This window comes from Lepisosteus oculatus, chromosome 19, assembly GCF_040954835.1.
Source record: "Lepisosteus oculatus isolate fLepOcu1 chromosome 19, fLepOcu1.hap2, whole genome shotgun sequence".
NCBI lineage: Eukaryota > Metazoa > Chordata > Actinopteri > Semionotiformes > Lepisosteidae > Lepisosteus > Lepisosteus oculatus.
In genome coordinates, this window is record NC_090714.1 from 17,147,306 (window position 1) to 17,162,479 (window position 15,174).

Sequence of the window (15,174 nt, forward strand, 5' to 3'; positions counted from 1 at the left end):
AGGCTTGAGATATCTCGTTGCTTACTTACCAGACAAAAGCCGCTGTCGTCACGCAGATAATAAGAGAGAGATGTGATTTCACAGGGAATGTCCCTGCCCAGGTTCATTGCTCACTTGTATTGTACTGAGAGTTGTTCTCCGGATGAATTAAAAAAAAAAACAGGCCTGCCTTTCACCTTGAACTAAAAATGTAGTCACTCTGGAGCTGGTGACAGTGACTGAGCATGAGCTTGCAGTACCAGCAACAGTCCACTAGGTGCTGCAGCAGCACAGCCTGTGTCTCCTGCAGCTGGCAGCTTTCTCAGGGATCAGTGTAATCAAGCTGCAGTGCTATTGAACTGGAGAAAATAAGAGCCTCCTGCTGTTAAGTATGAGTTTATTAAAGAAGCCAGTCTCTATCAGCTCAGGCTTTTACTCCTGTTTACACTGATGGCAGCATGCTGTTGGCTTTTAAAGAGCTCGTAATGACTCATTTTCTTGACCAGTAATAGAGAGCAGGTGGTGTGATTCCTGCCCGAGCTTTTCCCACTAATAGGCCCAGCAAAGCTATCCTGCCCTTTCTGTTTTGGGGATCCCTTAAGATTCATTCCTCGGTGTAAGAAAGCTGTTGAGATTAGATTAATCACAGTGCAGTGACAGGAAAGGCAACACAGATTTTTCTGCCCCACTTTTTTTTAGATCCGCCAGGTGTTTTCTCCCTGAATTTGGAACTGATCGCAGAGCTCAGCCTTTTCAAGTGTTCGAACACTTTTACCAGTGGGGCCCCTCAGATCCACCCTTTTGAATCCCCCCCCCCCCCCAAAATAAAACAGGACCAGGACCCTGACACCCTGTTTTTCAATTGAATTAGCTGGAAGAAGGAATGGAAAATAAATGAATAGCTTTCCAGGCCTAAACACATAAGTCACTGATAATTTATTTAACTGGGAATTAAAATGAGAAAATAAAGGTTACAAACGAGAGGAGGCCATGTGGTCCATCTTGCTCGTTTGGTGTTGAGTAGTTGGAGGCAGCTTGTTCCACACTCCCACCACCCTTTAGGGCTTTTTTAACCCTCTCTCTGGAGAGCAACACTCTGAAGTCGCGGCAGTGGACGACCATTTTCCCGTTGAAAACGATTTACTTTGTCATTGGACCTGCTGTAATTAACCCAGCCCTAGATGCAGGTCAGCTGACCAGCCCCTTCTCTTGACCTTTGCCCCCCCGCCCAGTGACCAGTGAGCTCGTGATGCTGAGCCTGGACCTGGTGAAGACGCGGCTGGCCGTCATGAGCATGGAAATGAGGAAGAACTTCATCCAGGTCATCCTCACCTCGCTGATCGAGAAATCCCCTGACGCCAAGATCCTGCGAGCGGTGGTGAAGATCGTGGAGGAGTGGGTCAAGAATAACTCCCCCATGGCTGCCAACCAGGTACCTCAGCACCCATCTTCCCAGCGCCACATCGAGAGCAGCACCTGGGCAGTTTGTTTTGTTTGCTTTTGTGATCCCCTCATTAAAACCGTAGCCATTATACTTTCAAATTGAGATGAGTGAATAAGAAACCTTTTCTAATGCAAAAGATTCTCTGAAAGCAGTATGTGGCGTCTGCACCTCGTACCCAGGTGCCTTCCCTTTGAAGCTCTTTGATGAGGCACTTGTGCTTTGAAGTGGGGATGCAGACAGAACAGATGAGGGAGATGCGCTGAGCCTTGCTGACTCGCGATGCATTAAAGATAAATGGGACAAATGTCAGTTTCTCCTTTCTCCCTCTTACTGTGCCTGTTCCTCTACACAGATGCCCAACCTCAGAGAGAAGTCCATTCTGCTGGTGAAAATGATGACCTACATTGAGAAACGCTTTCCAGAAGACCTTGAATTAAATGCCCAGTTCTTAGACCTCGTTAACTATGTCTACAGGTAATTACAGCAATTAATCAACAGGCGCATTACATTGCTCTGTCCATACAGGTATGCAATTCATCTTCTGGTTATGAGGAAGTAGCTTATTTGGCACGCAGGCTTGCTGTGCAGCAGACTCTGGAGCAGGAGCCCAGTGGCTCAGCAGGAAGTACCTTGTCTAATGTGCTGTACTTATCCCATGTGCCTCATGACATCACTAATCACTGACATCAGAGTATTGACAGAATGTCTGTCTGTCTTGACATCTCCCCTCTTTTTATCAAACTGAGCTTTCTGTTGTCCTTTATTTGTTGGGATGTTTGCATCTACAGTAAACTTTACTCTTTTGACATTTTTCTGCAGTTTAATGCAGTTCCAGGGTATGGCCAACATGTTAGATTCAAGCTTGTTAGCGGAAGATCTGGTAATGAAGGCTTGTAGCATGAGAAACGTTACGTTTAAATATAGATTGTGCTGATTATGACAGCTGAGTTATTTAGCCGATGTGGTAAAAATGAAGCTAAATTTATCTGATTTCAGGTCTTGTGGTCTAGAAAAACCTTGAACATTTTTGCATATTTTATCAATAAAACGTAGGTTGTAGCTGTTGTGTGAACAGGTCTCGGCTTTCTCACTGTGCACCTGATATCTTGGCATAATTTTATTGCATTCCTCACAAAGTGATGAGAGCACATTGGTAAAACGCTTGGTGGACTAGAAAGTTAACTGAACTTGCAAATTCAATTTCAGAAAGTGAGTTACCTGGCCGCTTGGGTTTGTTTTCTTTAGCTGCTGGGTGAAACCCGTGCTGCCTCCCTGCACTCAGACGTAAGTTTCCGAGTGCGGTTAGTTTCCGGTGCACACTGGTGACCTCGGCCTCCTGTTTCTGCCGAGCAGGGATGAGAACCTGTCTGGAAGCGACATCACCTCCAAGCTAGAGCCCGCCTTCCTCTCGGGCCTGCGGTGCAGCCAGCCCCATATCCGCGCCAAGTTCTTCGAAGTCTTCGACAGCTCCATGAAGAGGCGCGTCTACGAGCGGCTTCTGTACATCTGCTGCTCGCAGAACTGGGAGGCCATGGGCAGCCACTTCTGGATCAAGCAGTGCATCGAGGTACCGTCCACGCCGGTTCTGCCCGGGGAGCGCTGGAGGGGTTGGCACCAGTGTGCGGCCATTTCTTGAGGGCATTCTTCCAGGTTTAATTCTTCCCAAGTCTTGTGGTTTTAACTTCATTTTCCAAGCCCTAAGCAGCTCGTGGCCCTTGTGAAATCATTTTCTCTTAGACCTGAGCTCAGCTTCAAAGATCTAGTATGACTTGCTTTCCGTGTGAAGTTCTGAATGGTGTCCACACATCGCTCAGTGCTTCCTTGTGCATCTAGATTTAAGTCACAAGTTTTAAACCGTTGGAAGGTAGAGGCCACGTCTCTACATTATGTACCAAATACATATTCATACAGAATCTTTTGAAAGGCAAAAGGATTTTAGGTTTTTATTCAAACTGCCCAAAATTCATGGTTGAGGTCTTCAAGAATTGTAATGTTTGCATACTACAGCCAGTCTTAACATTTGTCATTTAGTGTACAAGACTGCTGGTACCCGTTTGCAACATACAGTGACTATACAGGGCTTTGTGCATCAAATATGTTTCTTCATTTATTTAAATGAGTTTTCTGGCTCTAGGGGATTCACCTTCTGACCACTCTCCATCTTGAGTCTGCAGCCTAGTGCTACTGCTTATTGAGAATTTTCCCTTCCTCCTGCTGGCGGGCATGTCAATACTGCGGGGCCATAACAGGTTAAAATCTCCTGGCCTGCAGATAAACAGAAATCCACTTTTCACAAAACTGACCCATCACAGATGCACTTCAGGCACCTAGTGTGTAGTCTAGGCACTGAATATTTCAGAGTTCGTATCTTGTTTGAAGTAAATATGCCTACAGTGGCACTTGGAACTCAATTATCATAAAACACAATGTATCTGCTTCATTGGTACAGTTGAAGGAAGGGTCTGTAGCTCCTGGTTTATTACACGGCTCAGCCTGCTCTTGCAAGGAGCATCTGATTTGCTTCCCTGAGTCTGGCCCTGAGTCTGCACATTTTCTACCTGCCTGCCGTCTGTAATTGATCAGCTCCCAGATGTCCAGTCCTCCGCACACAGCTGCCTTGTCTTCTGTACTGAGAAGTTTACATTAAACAAAAAGGCATTTGTCTTGACCACAATCAATGGAGCTGCCTGTCGGTTAATAATTAATGCTTTCTGTGTATGGCTTCAGCCTTGGCACTAAGTCTCGGAGGGAACGCATCTTATCATTAAACAGACAGTTATTGTTTCATTCAGCTCTTTATTAACTTATTAATCTTTTCGTGATAGCGGCCTGGAAGTGAATGTACTTGAGGCAGAGCCTGGCTCACGGGGAGTCATTTTGTAAGCGTGTGAAAACAGTCATATGAGGACACTATTTCCACCCAAACTGGACATTCGCTCTGCTGGCCAGGCACTCAACCTGCTGGCTCGGTGCTTAGCAGAGCATCTCTGTCGAGACTCCCTGTCCAGGGAAGGGAGTGGACAGGCGCCTAAGACGATGGGGCTGAGAATGTGGGAGGTTTATTTCAAGCTTAACGAAACCCCCCAGTCGGCATCAAAGTAAATCGGCTTTTTTTACCTTTCTTGCTGAATATACTGATGAGCTCTTCCTCATGAGTTGTGTTCAGGGATAACCCCCTCCAAGCTGCATGCTGGTTTACAGGTTTGACCAAAGCAAAAGGCAGTAAAGAAGGTTCTTCCACCACGTTGGTGGATTCTGGGGCGGAGCTGCTACACGCAGGCATGAGGAGTAGTGCGAGCGCGCTAATGGGTCCTGATCTTTGCTCCCCCCACCCTCAGCTGCTCCTGGCCGTGTGCGAGAGAGGGACCACCATCGGCACCAGCTGCCAGGGAGCCATGCTGCCCTCCATCACCAACGTCATCAACCTGGCCGACAGCCACGACCGCGCCGCCTTCGCCATGGTGGCACATGTGAAACAGGAGCCGCGGGAGAGGGAGAACAGCGAGACCAAGGAGGAGGTGAGGGCCGGCGGCAGGGATAGCGGAGGAGGTCCGAGGGGCAGAGCCTTGGCACAGTTCTTTTAAGATAAGATCTCTTTATTGGCCATATACAATTTCTTGTATTAGGAATTTGTCAGAGCGCAGGGTCAGCCATTTATACGGCGCCCCTGGAGCAGTTGGGGTTCAGAGCCTTGCTCAGGGGCCCAACAGAGTAGGATTCCACTGCCGCCCGCAGGATATGAACTGGCAGCCTTACAGCTACGGGCGCAGATCCTTAGCCTTAGCCAGATCCTTTCTGTGGATTATCTCCCAGAGGGCCATCTTGCAAATGAGCAACTAAAATCACAGAAGCGCTTCGGTAAAGCAGGGCTGACGTAGTCTTTGCTGCTCGCTGCTAAAACTCAGGAACTTCCCTCCATTTTGCCCCTTTTACGGTTATGCATTTTTTAAGTGAAGCTCGTTCTAGAGAGTAAACATTCAGGCTTGTTCTGTCGGGATTGGCTTGAGTAAATGTCTCCCGTTATTTACGGTGCGAAGAGTCAGTGCTCGCTCTGCTCCTGCTCGTGTGCCGTTACTGTGCACGGGATCTAGAGTGGAGTCTAGGATGTGTTTATTTTTGTTGTTTGTTTTTGTTGTGCTTCTTGTGCAGAGGAGTGCCCAGCTGTGTGAGCCACAGCAGTTGCCTCTGCATGTGTTCCTCTGTCTTTAAGCATCTCAGGGCATGAATTGCATTTCTGAGATTGATAGCTAATGCTGTAATTATGCTAACCCAATAATGCAAATGAACCGCCTCATCGTTTAAAAGAGATTAACCATTGCAAACGTGGGAGAGGCAAATGTCTGTGCAGTTCCAGGTGCGCATCTCTCTTTTTTTATATTTGATTCCTAATTGCTCAATCACCTTTTCCTCCCCTTCTAGGATGTAGAAATTGACATTGAGCTCGCTCCAGGGGACCAGACCAGCACTCCCAAAACGAAGGAGCAGGCAGAACGAGACGCAGGGAACCAGCTCCACATGCTGACCAACAGGCATGACAAGTTCCTGGACTCGCTGCGGGAGGTCAAGGTCAGCAGCCCCACATCTGTCGGGTTCTTTTAAGAAGCTCCACGAAGCTGGAGGATACCTTGGGGTGGAGCACTGTGTTAGGGGACTGTATAAGACTCTTTTGCGATATGCAGGACAGCCCTGTACTGTAGCTCAGTAAGAAATGCCCGTTTGTAGATTATGCTAATCCTCTGGAATACACACCTCTCCCTGGAAGGTGGCATTAACACTTCTGTAGGGCCAGCGGAGTCCACCGTCACAGCTGGGGATAGACCTTCCTGCAGAGCTGAGCCTCTCCCCCACCCCTGAAACAAAGCTCTCTGCAGTCGTGTAGCCTGCTTGAATGTTCATGTCTGCTGAGAGTCTAGCTCCTAAGGGGCAGTGGTGCATCGTGACCTATGTGTCTTTTCAAACAAATCTTCCTCTCTCCATCCCTCCCTGTGCCAGACGGGAGCTCTGCTGAACGCTCTGGTTCAGTTGTGCCACATCTCCACCCCTCTGGCGGAGAAGACCTGGATCCAGCTCTTTCCTCGGCTCTGGAAGATCTTGTCCGACCGGCAGCAGCACGTGAGTACCGCTGGGCTGCGGCAGCGACTGGATCTGGGCGTTGGGTGCAGTTTTTCAAGCCCTTTCCTTTTTTAATTTCCTGTTGCCTTGGATGGTAGGTGAGCAGTTTTGGGTCCTGTTCCCAAACCCTACCTTCAATGTCACACGGTGTTAAGCGGATCAGGAGCAGAGTTTTTGCTTCTGCGTGTTGAGGGTTTGAGGACGGGAAGCACCAGACTGTTATGTTGTCTCAGTTCGGCGTTGCTAAGAAACTGCGGTGGTCAGACTTGCAAAACAACACAGAGCCCAGATTAAATTTAAACTTTGACCCATCGGCCAATTTTGATATTGGAAAAGCTTTTGGCAAACAAAGAGCTGCCGTCAAGAACTGGTTTGTAATTTGCGTTCAGCGGTTGGGTCGAAGTTTTAATTTAATCCGAACCATAGCCTAAATGGGGCATCGGTTTATTGAGGAGCCACATCCGGAGATGCCTTTCTGTTTTCTGATTTTTTCTCTTGTAAGTGGAGGAATAAAAAGCTGTGTCAAAAAAGTAGGTCACACATTTAAGCGAATCAGATTCTTTACTCTCTGGTGAGGCTAGTTCTAGGCTTTTCGGAGAAGTTATTCAACCTGTTTCAAAGATGACAAAGGAGACGGAGAATGTGCACCGCGGTGGCCCTGTCGATTCAGTGAGCTCACAGCCGCCTGTGTGGAGAGAGGCCACTTCCGAGAGAACACCGAACTGGAAAACAAATCGACCTGCTCTAAGGGGAAATTTATTTCTCCTCGTTTGTTTTGTGTTTTTGCTTCTCATATAAACATTTGCTTTAACGAACAGTTTGAGGGCATTCCTGCTTTCTGAGGATAAGAGGAGCAATTTGCCTATCGCTAAGTTAATTATGGTCCGTATCAGTACACTCCGAAAGCGGAAAGTGAATTCAGTCATGCCAAGTGGAGACAGGAATAAATTAGCTCTGGGCTTTGCTAACAACTCTCATTTTTAAACTGGCGAGTCAGTGTGAGCGTGAACAGCACGGGGTTGCAAGCACGGCTGACTTCCTGTGATGCTGGTGCTGCTTCCCTAATTTCAGCTTTATGCAGCTGGTTTCCTAAATGGTCCTGCGACAACTGAGCAGGGATGAAAAGATCCTTCCTATGTGTTGGTTTTCTTAACAAAACACTGAATGTCAAAATAATGTGTGAATATAAACTTTATTTTTGTGTAAATGTACCTGGTTCTGCAAATGTTAATTCTTGTTTTTAGGGGACAGGAGTGGGAGGTTTGCCTGTGTTTTTTGGGAACTGATTTTTCTAAGGCTGTCCGTTCAGTAGTAGATAAGAGAAAAGTGTTAGTTCAGGCCCCCTTTTTTCTCTGTTCAAACTTGTCGGGCAGATGGCTTAATGTGTTGTGTGATCCTAATGGAGGCATCCTGTCCTGCTCTCAGGCCTTGTCTGGGGAGATCAGCCCTTTCCTGTGCAGCGGCAGTCACCAGGCACAGAGGGACTGCCAGCCCAGTGCTCTCAACTGCTTCGTGGAGGCCATGTCCCAGTGTGTGCCCCCCATCCCCATCAGGCCCTGCGTGCTCAAATACTTGGGCAAGACGCACAACCTGTGGCTGCGCTCTACGCTCATGTTGGAGCAGCAGGCCTTCGAGAAGGGGCTCAGCCTGCACATCAAGCCCAAGCAGACCACCGAGTTCTATGAGCAGGAGAGCATCACACCCCCACAGCAGGTGCGAACGCCCCCCCCCACCCCCCAACGACAAACTTTCAGTATTTTTTCCAAATTCAGCTGAATGGCCTTCGTCCAATTTAAAGCAGTGGTTCAGTTCCCATGTCTCTGGGTCCTGTGCAGGAGATCCTGGACTCTCTGGCGGAGCTGTACTCCCTGCTGCAGGAGGAGGACATGTGGGCGGGGCTGTGGCAGAAGCGCTGCAAGTTCCCCGAGACCAGCACGGCCATCGCCTACGAGCAGCACGGCTTCTTCGAGCAGGTGAGCCGAGCGAGCGAGAGGGCCGGGGAGCAGGGTGGAGTGTGCACACACACAGGGCCTCACCACGCGCAAAGGGGCCTGGGCAGAAACAGCTGGTCTTCTAGAGTGCAAAGGTTGTATGTTCTCCATCCCAGGACTGACTCCATCTAAAGTATGAAATCCAGGTAGTGTGTCGTAGCCAGGTCTGAAGGTAGTGATCGTGGCATGGCGCTGTCCACCTGAGCCTGTCAGTGACCAGGGTGGGCTGTGTGTTGTCTCGCAGGCTCAGGAGAGCTACGAGAAGGCAATGGAGAAAGCACGCAAGGAGCACGAGAGGAACAACGCTTCTCCTGCCATCTTCCCGGAGTACCAGCTGTGGGAAGACCACTGGGTCCGGTGAGTGCTCTCAACAAAATGCATGACACCAGGTCTCGTTTTAGACCACTTTCTGTGCCTGCAAAGAGGTGCACAAAACTGATAATGTATTAGGACCATATGTATGCAGAGCTCATCCCTGGTAATTGCTCTCCCCCAGCTCTGCAGAAATAATTCAGAGTCCAGATGACATGACGTGCCAGAATAATGCATTCGGCTCCAGTGACGTGTGTCCTTGTACAGACCTTGCCTCCTCCTCACTTCCTTGCCCTCTTCCTCTCTCCTGCTGTCTAGCTGCTCGAAGGAACTGAACCAGTGGGAGGTGCTGACGGAGTATGGCCAGTCCAAGGGCCATACCAACCCCTACCTGGTACTGGAGTGTGCCTGGAGGGTCTCCAACTGGGCGGCCATGAAGGAGGCGCTGGTCCAGGTATAGAGCGTGACCGGGCATGTACCACTGTCCCCAGTCCCCTCGCTCCTCCTGCCTCCGTACTCCCAGTTCTCTGCCCCTGTTAGTCAGCACAGTGATGCAGCTCAAAAGATGGGGGCGACTGCTTTGATATCTCGGAGAACGGGTGTTCCCTTAAAGACTCGGGCAGAATTAATGCAGAGAAAATTCATTCGTGCTGAAAATGCAAAATTTGTATTATAGCCATAATGCTAATGTTTTTTTAATTTTCTGCACTAACTATAGCAGTGAAAAAAGCAGAACCTTCTTGTTGAACATTTTTTTGAGCTCATGTGGTGCTCAGGCTTGGGAGGGCGAGCTGCCAACAGGGTCTGGAGACAGAGCACTGATACAGGACAAGAGCTGCTTCCCATTTAAAATGGCAGGAGGCTGAAGTTCTGGGCCGCTTGTTTTGTGTTCCTGGAGAGTCATTAATCTGTCTTGGAACTCTGGTGTCTTAAGCTGCAGAGCAGGGTTAAGAGCCCTTTTTTAAACCAGGGCTGGCCAGCGTCTCAGCACTTAGCTGTGAATGGGAAGAGAGATTAAAGGAGTCAGGGTGTGTGGGTGGACAGCCACCGTTGTGAAGGATGCTCTCTCTGTTGTCGGCGCTCCTTCAGCTGGCAGAGATGATGCATTGCAGAGCGCTCTGGCCCTGTCCCCTCCGAGCTCCTCTCGGGCTCCCCATCCTGGCCCTAATGACATCTCCCGAGTGCTCTGTCCTAGTAGATCAATTAACCTTCCGCTTGCTGTCCCTCCCAAGGCATGGCTCCGGATCCTGCTCCACTCAGCCCAGTTTTCCCCCTCCATATGTTTGATTAATTGAAGTGCAGTTGAGCACGGCCTCGACCACAGGAGTCATGCTGGCTGCAGTGCTGCGTCTGATACAGGGGCGTGCTGTGCTGGCTCCAGGATCGCGCTCAAATGCATGGCACTGCTGGCCTCTCCGCATTTATTTTCTTTTCCAAAAGAAAAAGGCTTTCCTCTGCTCTTTCACTAGAGCCAAGACCAGGACTAAAGTATAAGAAACTGGGGTATTCACAAAAAACGGAGTAGGCATACTTTGTGGTGACTTTTCGGATGTTTTGTTCCGTGAGATTCATGACCTTGTGCAGCTTTGTTTGTATTTGCCTGGATAAGCCAGCGTTCCTTCACCTGGGCGAGTTACAGCACATGTAATAATACAGGTAGTGTGCAAAAAAGGGAAACACTGAGGGACACCAAGTATATTGAAACAAGGAGCTTCTGTACAGGTGCGGCTCATGCATTAGCTAAGCAAACCACAGCCCCAGCATGCTTAGAGTCATGTATAAAAATGTTAAACAGGCCTGGTTGTCTGTGAGTATGGCCAGCATGGCTGCAAGTGGAGTCTTCAGAAACGTAAAAAGAGGGGCGATGGTTGGGCAGGAGCTTCAGTGACCAGGAGACTCAACTTGCTGATGTTTCACGAGTGGCTGTGTCTTAAGGGGATTCCGGCATGGAACTGGGAACCAAGGGAAAGGCATCGGGGAAAAAAAGGCAGCACTGGGTGGAAGCGCATACTCCAAGATCGGGATGTCTCTGCACCCATTCAAAGTGCACCCGCTCGTCTGTCAGTTTGGGTTTTGATGGGTTTCATCAACAACAGTTTGCTGAGGACTCCACAGAGTGGGATACCATAGGAGGAACTGCTTGTCACACCTGGTGCAAAGAGCTACCAAGCCGTGGAGAAGTATGATGTGTTCTTGATTCATCTGTCCATGACGAAGGGTGATGGACTACCTAAAGAGCTCTACAGGACCAACTTGGTCTTGTTGGTTCCATAATGTGGGGTGCATTCATTTCCTTAGAAGGCAAAGTCAAAGCTAATTGCCCCCGGAATGGTACCGAGTGATTGTCATCACCCTGTGGGGCAACAGTTCTTTCCTGCTGAGGCGGAAAATACCTTCATCCACAGAGAACGAGTCGTCGCTCAGTGGTTTGTTCGTTTCCCACCTCCTGGACCTTTCTGTCGGGCATTTGTGGAGAAATGGTGCTGCATCCCTCCTGCAGAATTGCTAACGGCGGTAGACTCTCTCATCCGGCACATACTGGCCGTACTGGCTGCACATGGTGGCCCAGCAGCCACATTAAGTGACTTTCCATTGATGTTTCCATTTTTTGTCTGCTACCTGGTACCTAAACTAAATTCACAATAAAGAAAAGAGATCCTTCAAATGCAGGAGGGAGAAAAAGTCAAACTCCTCCTCTTCTCGTGTTGATTGAGGTAAGCCCTCTTCCTCAGCTGCCTTCCCGGTCCTGTCCTCCTCTTGACCCTGGTGGCTGCTATTGCTTTCCTGGTTCCCAGCTTTATCGAGGCGTCCAGTTACGACGCTGTAAAGACAGAATAGCTCCTGGATGTAACAGATGTGCCGTCGCTGCTGAGCTGTTGTTCAAGGGGACTCTGTCCTCAGGTGACACTTAATTAAATTGTCCACTGCCGTCGTTCCCCCTTCGCTTACTGTGTCATATTTACAGATCTGTCCTTGAATAATTGCTTAAACATCTGCGTGGGGAGTGATTTATCAGAGACCCGCTGCCTGCCGCTGGGGAGCTGTGGTGCAGAGAATGGGAGTGTTGGTTTCAAGGCCTTGGGGGGCTGATACAGGCGGAATTGATCAGGGCTGACAGGCCGGTGTCTCTCGCTCGCGGAAGGCGACAGCGAGTGCGCAGGCGAGACAACAGGAGGTGCCGTCCTCCTGAAACAAGGTGCTCTGAGAAGAACAGATCCTGCAGTGTAGTCAAGCCCCTACATGTCTGTCCTACACACGGCGGCAAACTCATGCAGGCTTAACTCATGTCCACTTTTATGCCTGGCGCCACCAGATACGGTCTTGAGGTCTAAACCAGGGTTAAGACTTGGAGCTCATTTCTAGACCTCTAAGAGTCTTTTAATTAGAGCTTCTAGAGTCTTTAATCTTTAGTTTCTATATGTTACTTTTTTTCCCATAGAAAACATCACCTGTTATGCCCTTTGTCTCCACGCTCTTAAAACTAGATCATGGCTTCATTTCTGATGCTTCTGCACAAGGGGGGCCCTTGTGAGAACATGCAGCAGTAAACGGCTAGGGCTTTTAACATATTTTACAAGCCTAAAAGCCCTTTGCTGTTGATTTTGGGTCCCCCCCCCCCCATTCGTTCTGAATTCTGTTGGTCTGTTTTAGCCAGTTGTACACACTGGTGTACGAATGGACTGTGGGCCAGCTAATGGGCTCTAATAGAGAGCCGTGTTGACAGGCGAGCTACAGTGTATGCCACGGATAACACGGCAGCGCAGGCTGTGATCACAACGCCGGTTCAGCAGATCACAAGCCCACAGCCTTGGGGTTGCTAGCAGGAAGTTAAAGCAGGTGTGCGGAGAGCTGTTCCAGTTCTCTGTGCCTGATGAGATCTGTTGTGCCCTGCATTTTCACGGGTGTCTAGTAATGTTATGTAAGCCTCTGGAGGAGTTCTTAATTACATTGCATCTTGAGGAAGGGTTCTAAAATAGAAAATGTTATTAAAATATAACCAATGCTCATTTTTTTTATATGTGCATACTGTTTAGTTGCGCCTTACTGTTTTTCATTAGATAATTCTTCTATATGTCAGAATATTGCGGAGGAGTGAATTAGATCCTAACACAAGGAGGAGTGCAAGTTGCAAACTTGACTCCCCAAAGCTTTTGTGATGGTTAATTTTGTTGCACAGGCATGTGAAACCCTGTCTGTAAATGGGTGTAGATCCAGCTCTGTCCTTTAAGGGGGTTTATCAGCCCTTATGTTAATTGTAGGTGGTCAAACAGAGCTCCTGTCTCTCTCTGCCAGGTGGAGCTGAGCTGTCCCAAAGAGATGGCCTGGAAGGTGAACATGCACCGCGGCTACCTGGCCATCTGCCACCCCGAGGAACAGCAGCTCAACTTCATCGAGAGGCTGGTGGAGATGGCCAGCAGCCTGGCCATCCGCGAGTGGAGGAGGCTGCCCCACATCGTCTCACACGTGCACACGCCGCTGCTGCAGGTGAGGGTCTCGTCCGCGCAGACGCACAGGAGCAGCGACGGTGCACCTCAGATCGGGGAACAGACCCCTAAACGCTCCGGTATAAGGAACGCTCCTATTCGAGCATGCTCAGTTACAGGAACAGAGGAATTATGTAAGCTGACAGTGCACTGCATACATTTTCTTCACATGGTTCTGTACTGGTTTCAAAGGTTTTGTGCAGGTGTTCTTCCTGGGAGTTCATCTTATTACCCAATTAAGAGGGTACATGAGTTTGTGGCAGTGACTGTTAATGGTTTTATTGCTTCTGTAGTCTCATTCAGTTCCAGATACACTGTTATATTAGGTCGTTGTTTTTTATCAGATGGTGATAAAATTACGATGTGCTTTTGGGATTATGGTTCAGTGTCTTAACACGTGGAACAGCGGCCTGTCACGGTTTCCAGTACAGCCTCCAGCGTCTGGAAGTGCTTGGTTGCGATTTACCTGGAACTGGTGCATCATCTCCCTCTCGGTGCTGGAGCTGAGCTGAGAATTGGCAGGAAACTGGAATTCATGCTTTGATTCAGGTGCTTCACCTAAAGCTCGTTTATTCCAAAGGGCCTTTCTGTGTGGCCAACCCGCGGAAGTGCTGGCCTGAGTGCTCTGTGATCACGGGTCGAGCCTGGGTCATGTCACCGGCTGACTGACAGCACGGTGCACAGCTAGATAAGGGTGGGATTGGTTAGCCAGGGCTCTCTGGGGTCTCAGCGACCCTAGTGACTTGCTGCACACATAAAGGCCCGCGGTGTTGTTGGTGAGGGACACTCCCTATACCAATCAGTGTAGCCCCTCCAGCAGGGGGCGGTCCAAGGGGGAGTGGCTCAAGGTGGGCGGGGTCTGCATACACTTCCTCACTTTCCCCCATGTGCTGTTGTGGCGTTGGTAGCAGCGAGCCGAGACCTGAAATCAATCATGTGAGTATAACTAAAAAATAAATATAACATTTTAAAAATAAAGTAAGATAAGATGGCTAATCAAATTTTCTTTCCTGGACAGAAAAACAAAGCCGTTGTTTATGCAGTCTGGGTATTCTAATCTGCACAGCCGGTGTGAAATAACTAGCTTAGTTTATTACGTTTAAGAATGTAATATAATGTAAATTTAGATTTAATGTAAATATAAAAATGTTTGTCTAACAAGCATGTGTGTTTGTGTGAAAGGTAATTTACTACACAATTTGCTAGAAGGCCAGGAATCTCTCTACGTGCAATGACTTAATTCACTTCTCTGCTTCAGCAACAATCTGAGGCATAACGGTGAACAAGGCATTGTTCCTTTCAATAGAAACCTTTTATTAAAATTCTTTGTCAGCACAGGGGACTGAGAGTCTGACAGCTGAGCCATCAATGTAATCTGCCTCTGCAGAATAGCGGGCTTCTGACTTGATGTTCACTCTCCTCGTGGTGCACTGCTTTCCTGTGTGCCACGGTGCCGCAGGACCACTTTGGCAAAGCAGAGCTGTTGGTCTTGGTTCGGTTTAAATGCAAGAGACCCCCTGGACTCGTGCATAATTGTTAGAGAAACATGTATTATAAATGTACTTACATCTGTATGTAAGTCTGTGTGCTCTCTACATGCATACATTGCAGTTTTCCAAAACTTAAAGAGTAGAAGGATTTGGGAGATTGGCAGCCTTAGCTACCATCTTCTCAAAACCCTCCTGTTCACATGATCCCATCCCTGCTCAGCTGGACACGGAACGTAGGGATGTGCTAATGAATAATTATGCACCATGTGCAGGGTGTGATTAATTTCAGAGGAAGGAGGACATGAAGCACATCCACCTTGTCTGGATGTGTTCTATACTGCAGCTCGGCACGGAAATGTATG

The 15,174-nt window shown here is 48.6% G+C and overlaps 1 protein-coding gene across 2 annotated transcripts in view; it reads left to right on the top strand.

Annotated features, from left to right (window-relative positions):
- trrap (transformation/transcription domain-associated protein) overlaps window positions 1-15,174 on the top strand; it is a 97,373-nt gene that overhangs the window by 45,304 nt on the left and 36,895 nt on the right. For both annotated transcript variants that reach the window (XM_015360158.2, XM_015360159.2), the window contains 11 exons: window positions 1,212-1,411; window positions 1,776-1,897; window positions 2,777-2,990; window positions 4,762-4,941; window positions 5,843-5,989; window positions 6,416-6,535; window positions 7,961-8,248; window positions 8,371-8,508; window positions 8,771-8,883; window positions 9,157-9,292; window positions 13,132-13,323. In XM_015360158.2, coding sequence (XP_015215644.1) covers window positions 1,212-1,411; window positions 1,776-1,897; window positions 2,777-2,990; window positions 4,762-4,941; window positions 5,843-5,989; window positions 6,416-6,535; window positions 7,961-8,248; window positions 8,371-8,508; window positions 8,771-8,883; window positions 9,157-9,292; window positions 13,132-13,323 — 1,850 coding nt within the window. The remainder of the gene's footprint in view (window positions 1-1,211; window positions 1,412-1,775; window positions 1,898-2,776; window positions 2,991-4,761; window positions 4,942-5,842; window positions 5,990-6,415; window positions 6,536-7,960; window positions 8,249-8,370; window positions 8,509-8,770; window positions 8,884-9,156; window positions 9,293-13,131; window positions 13,324-15,174) is intronic.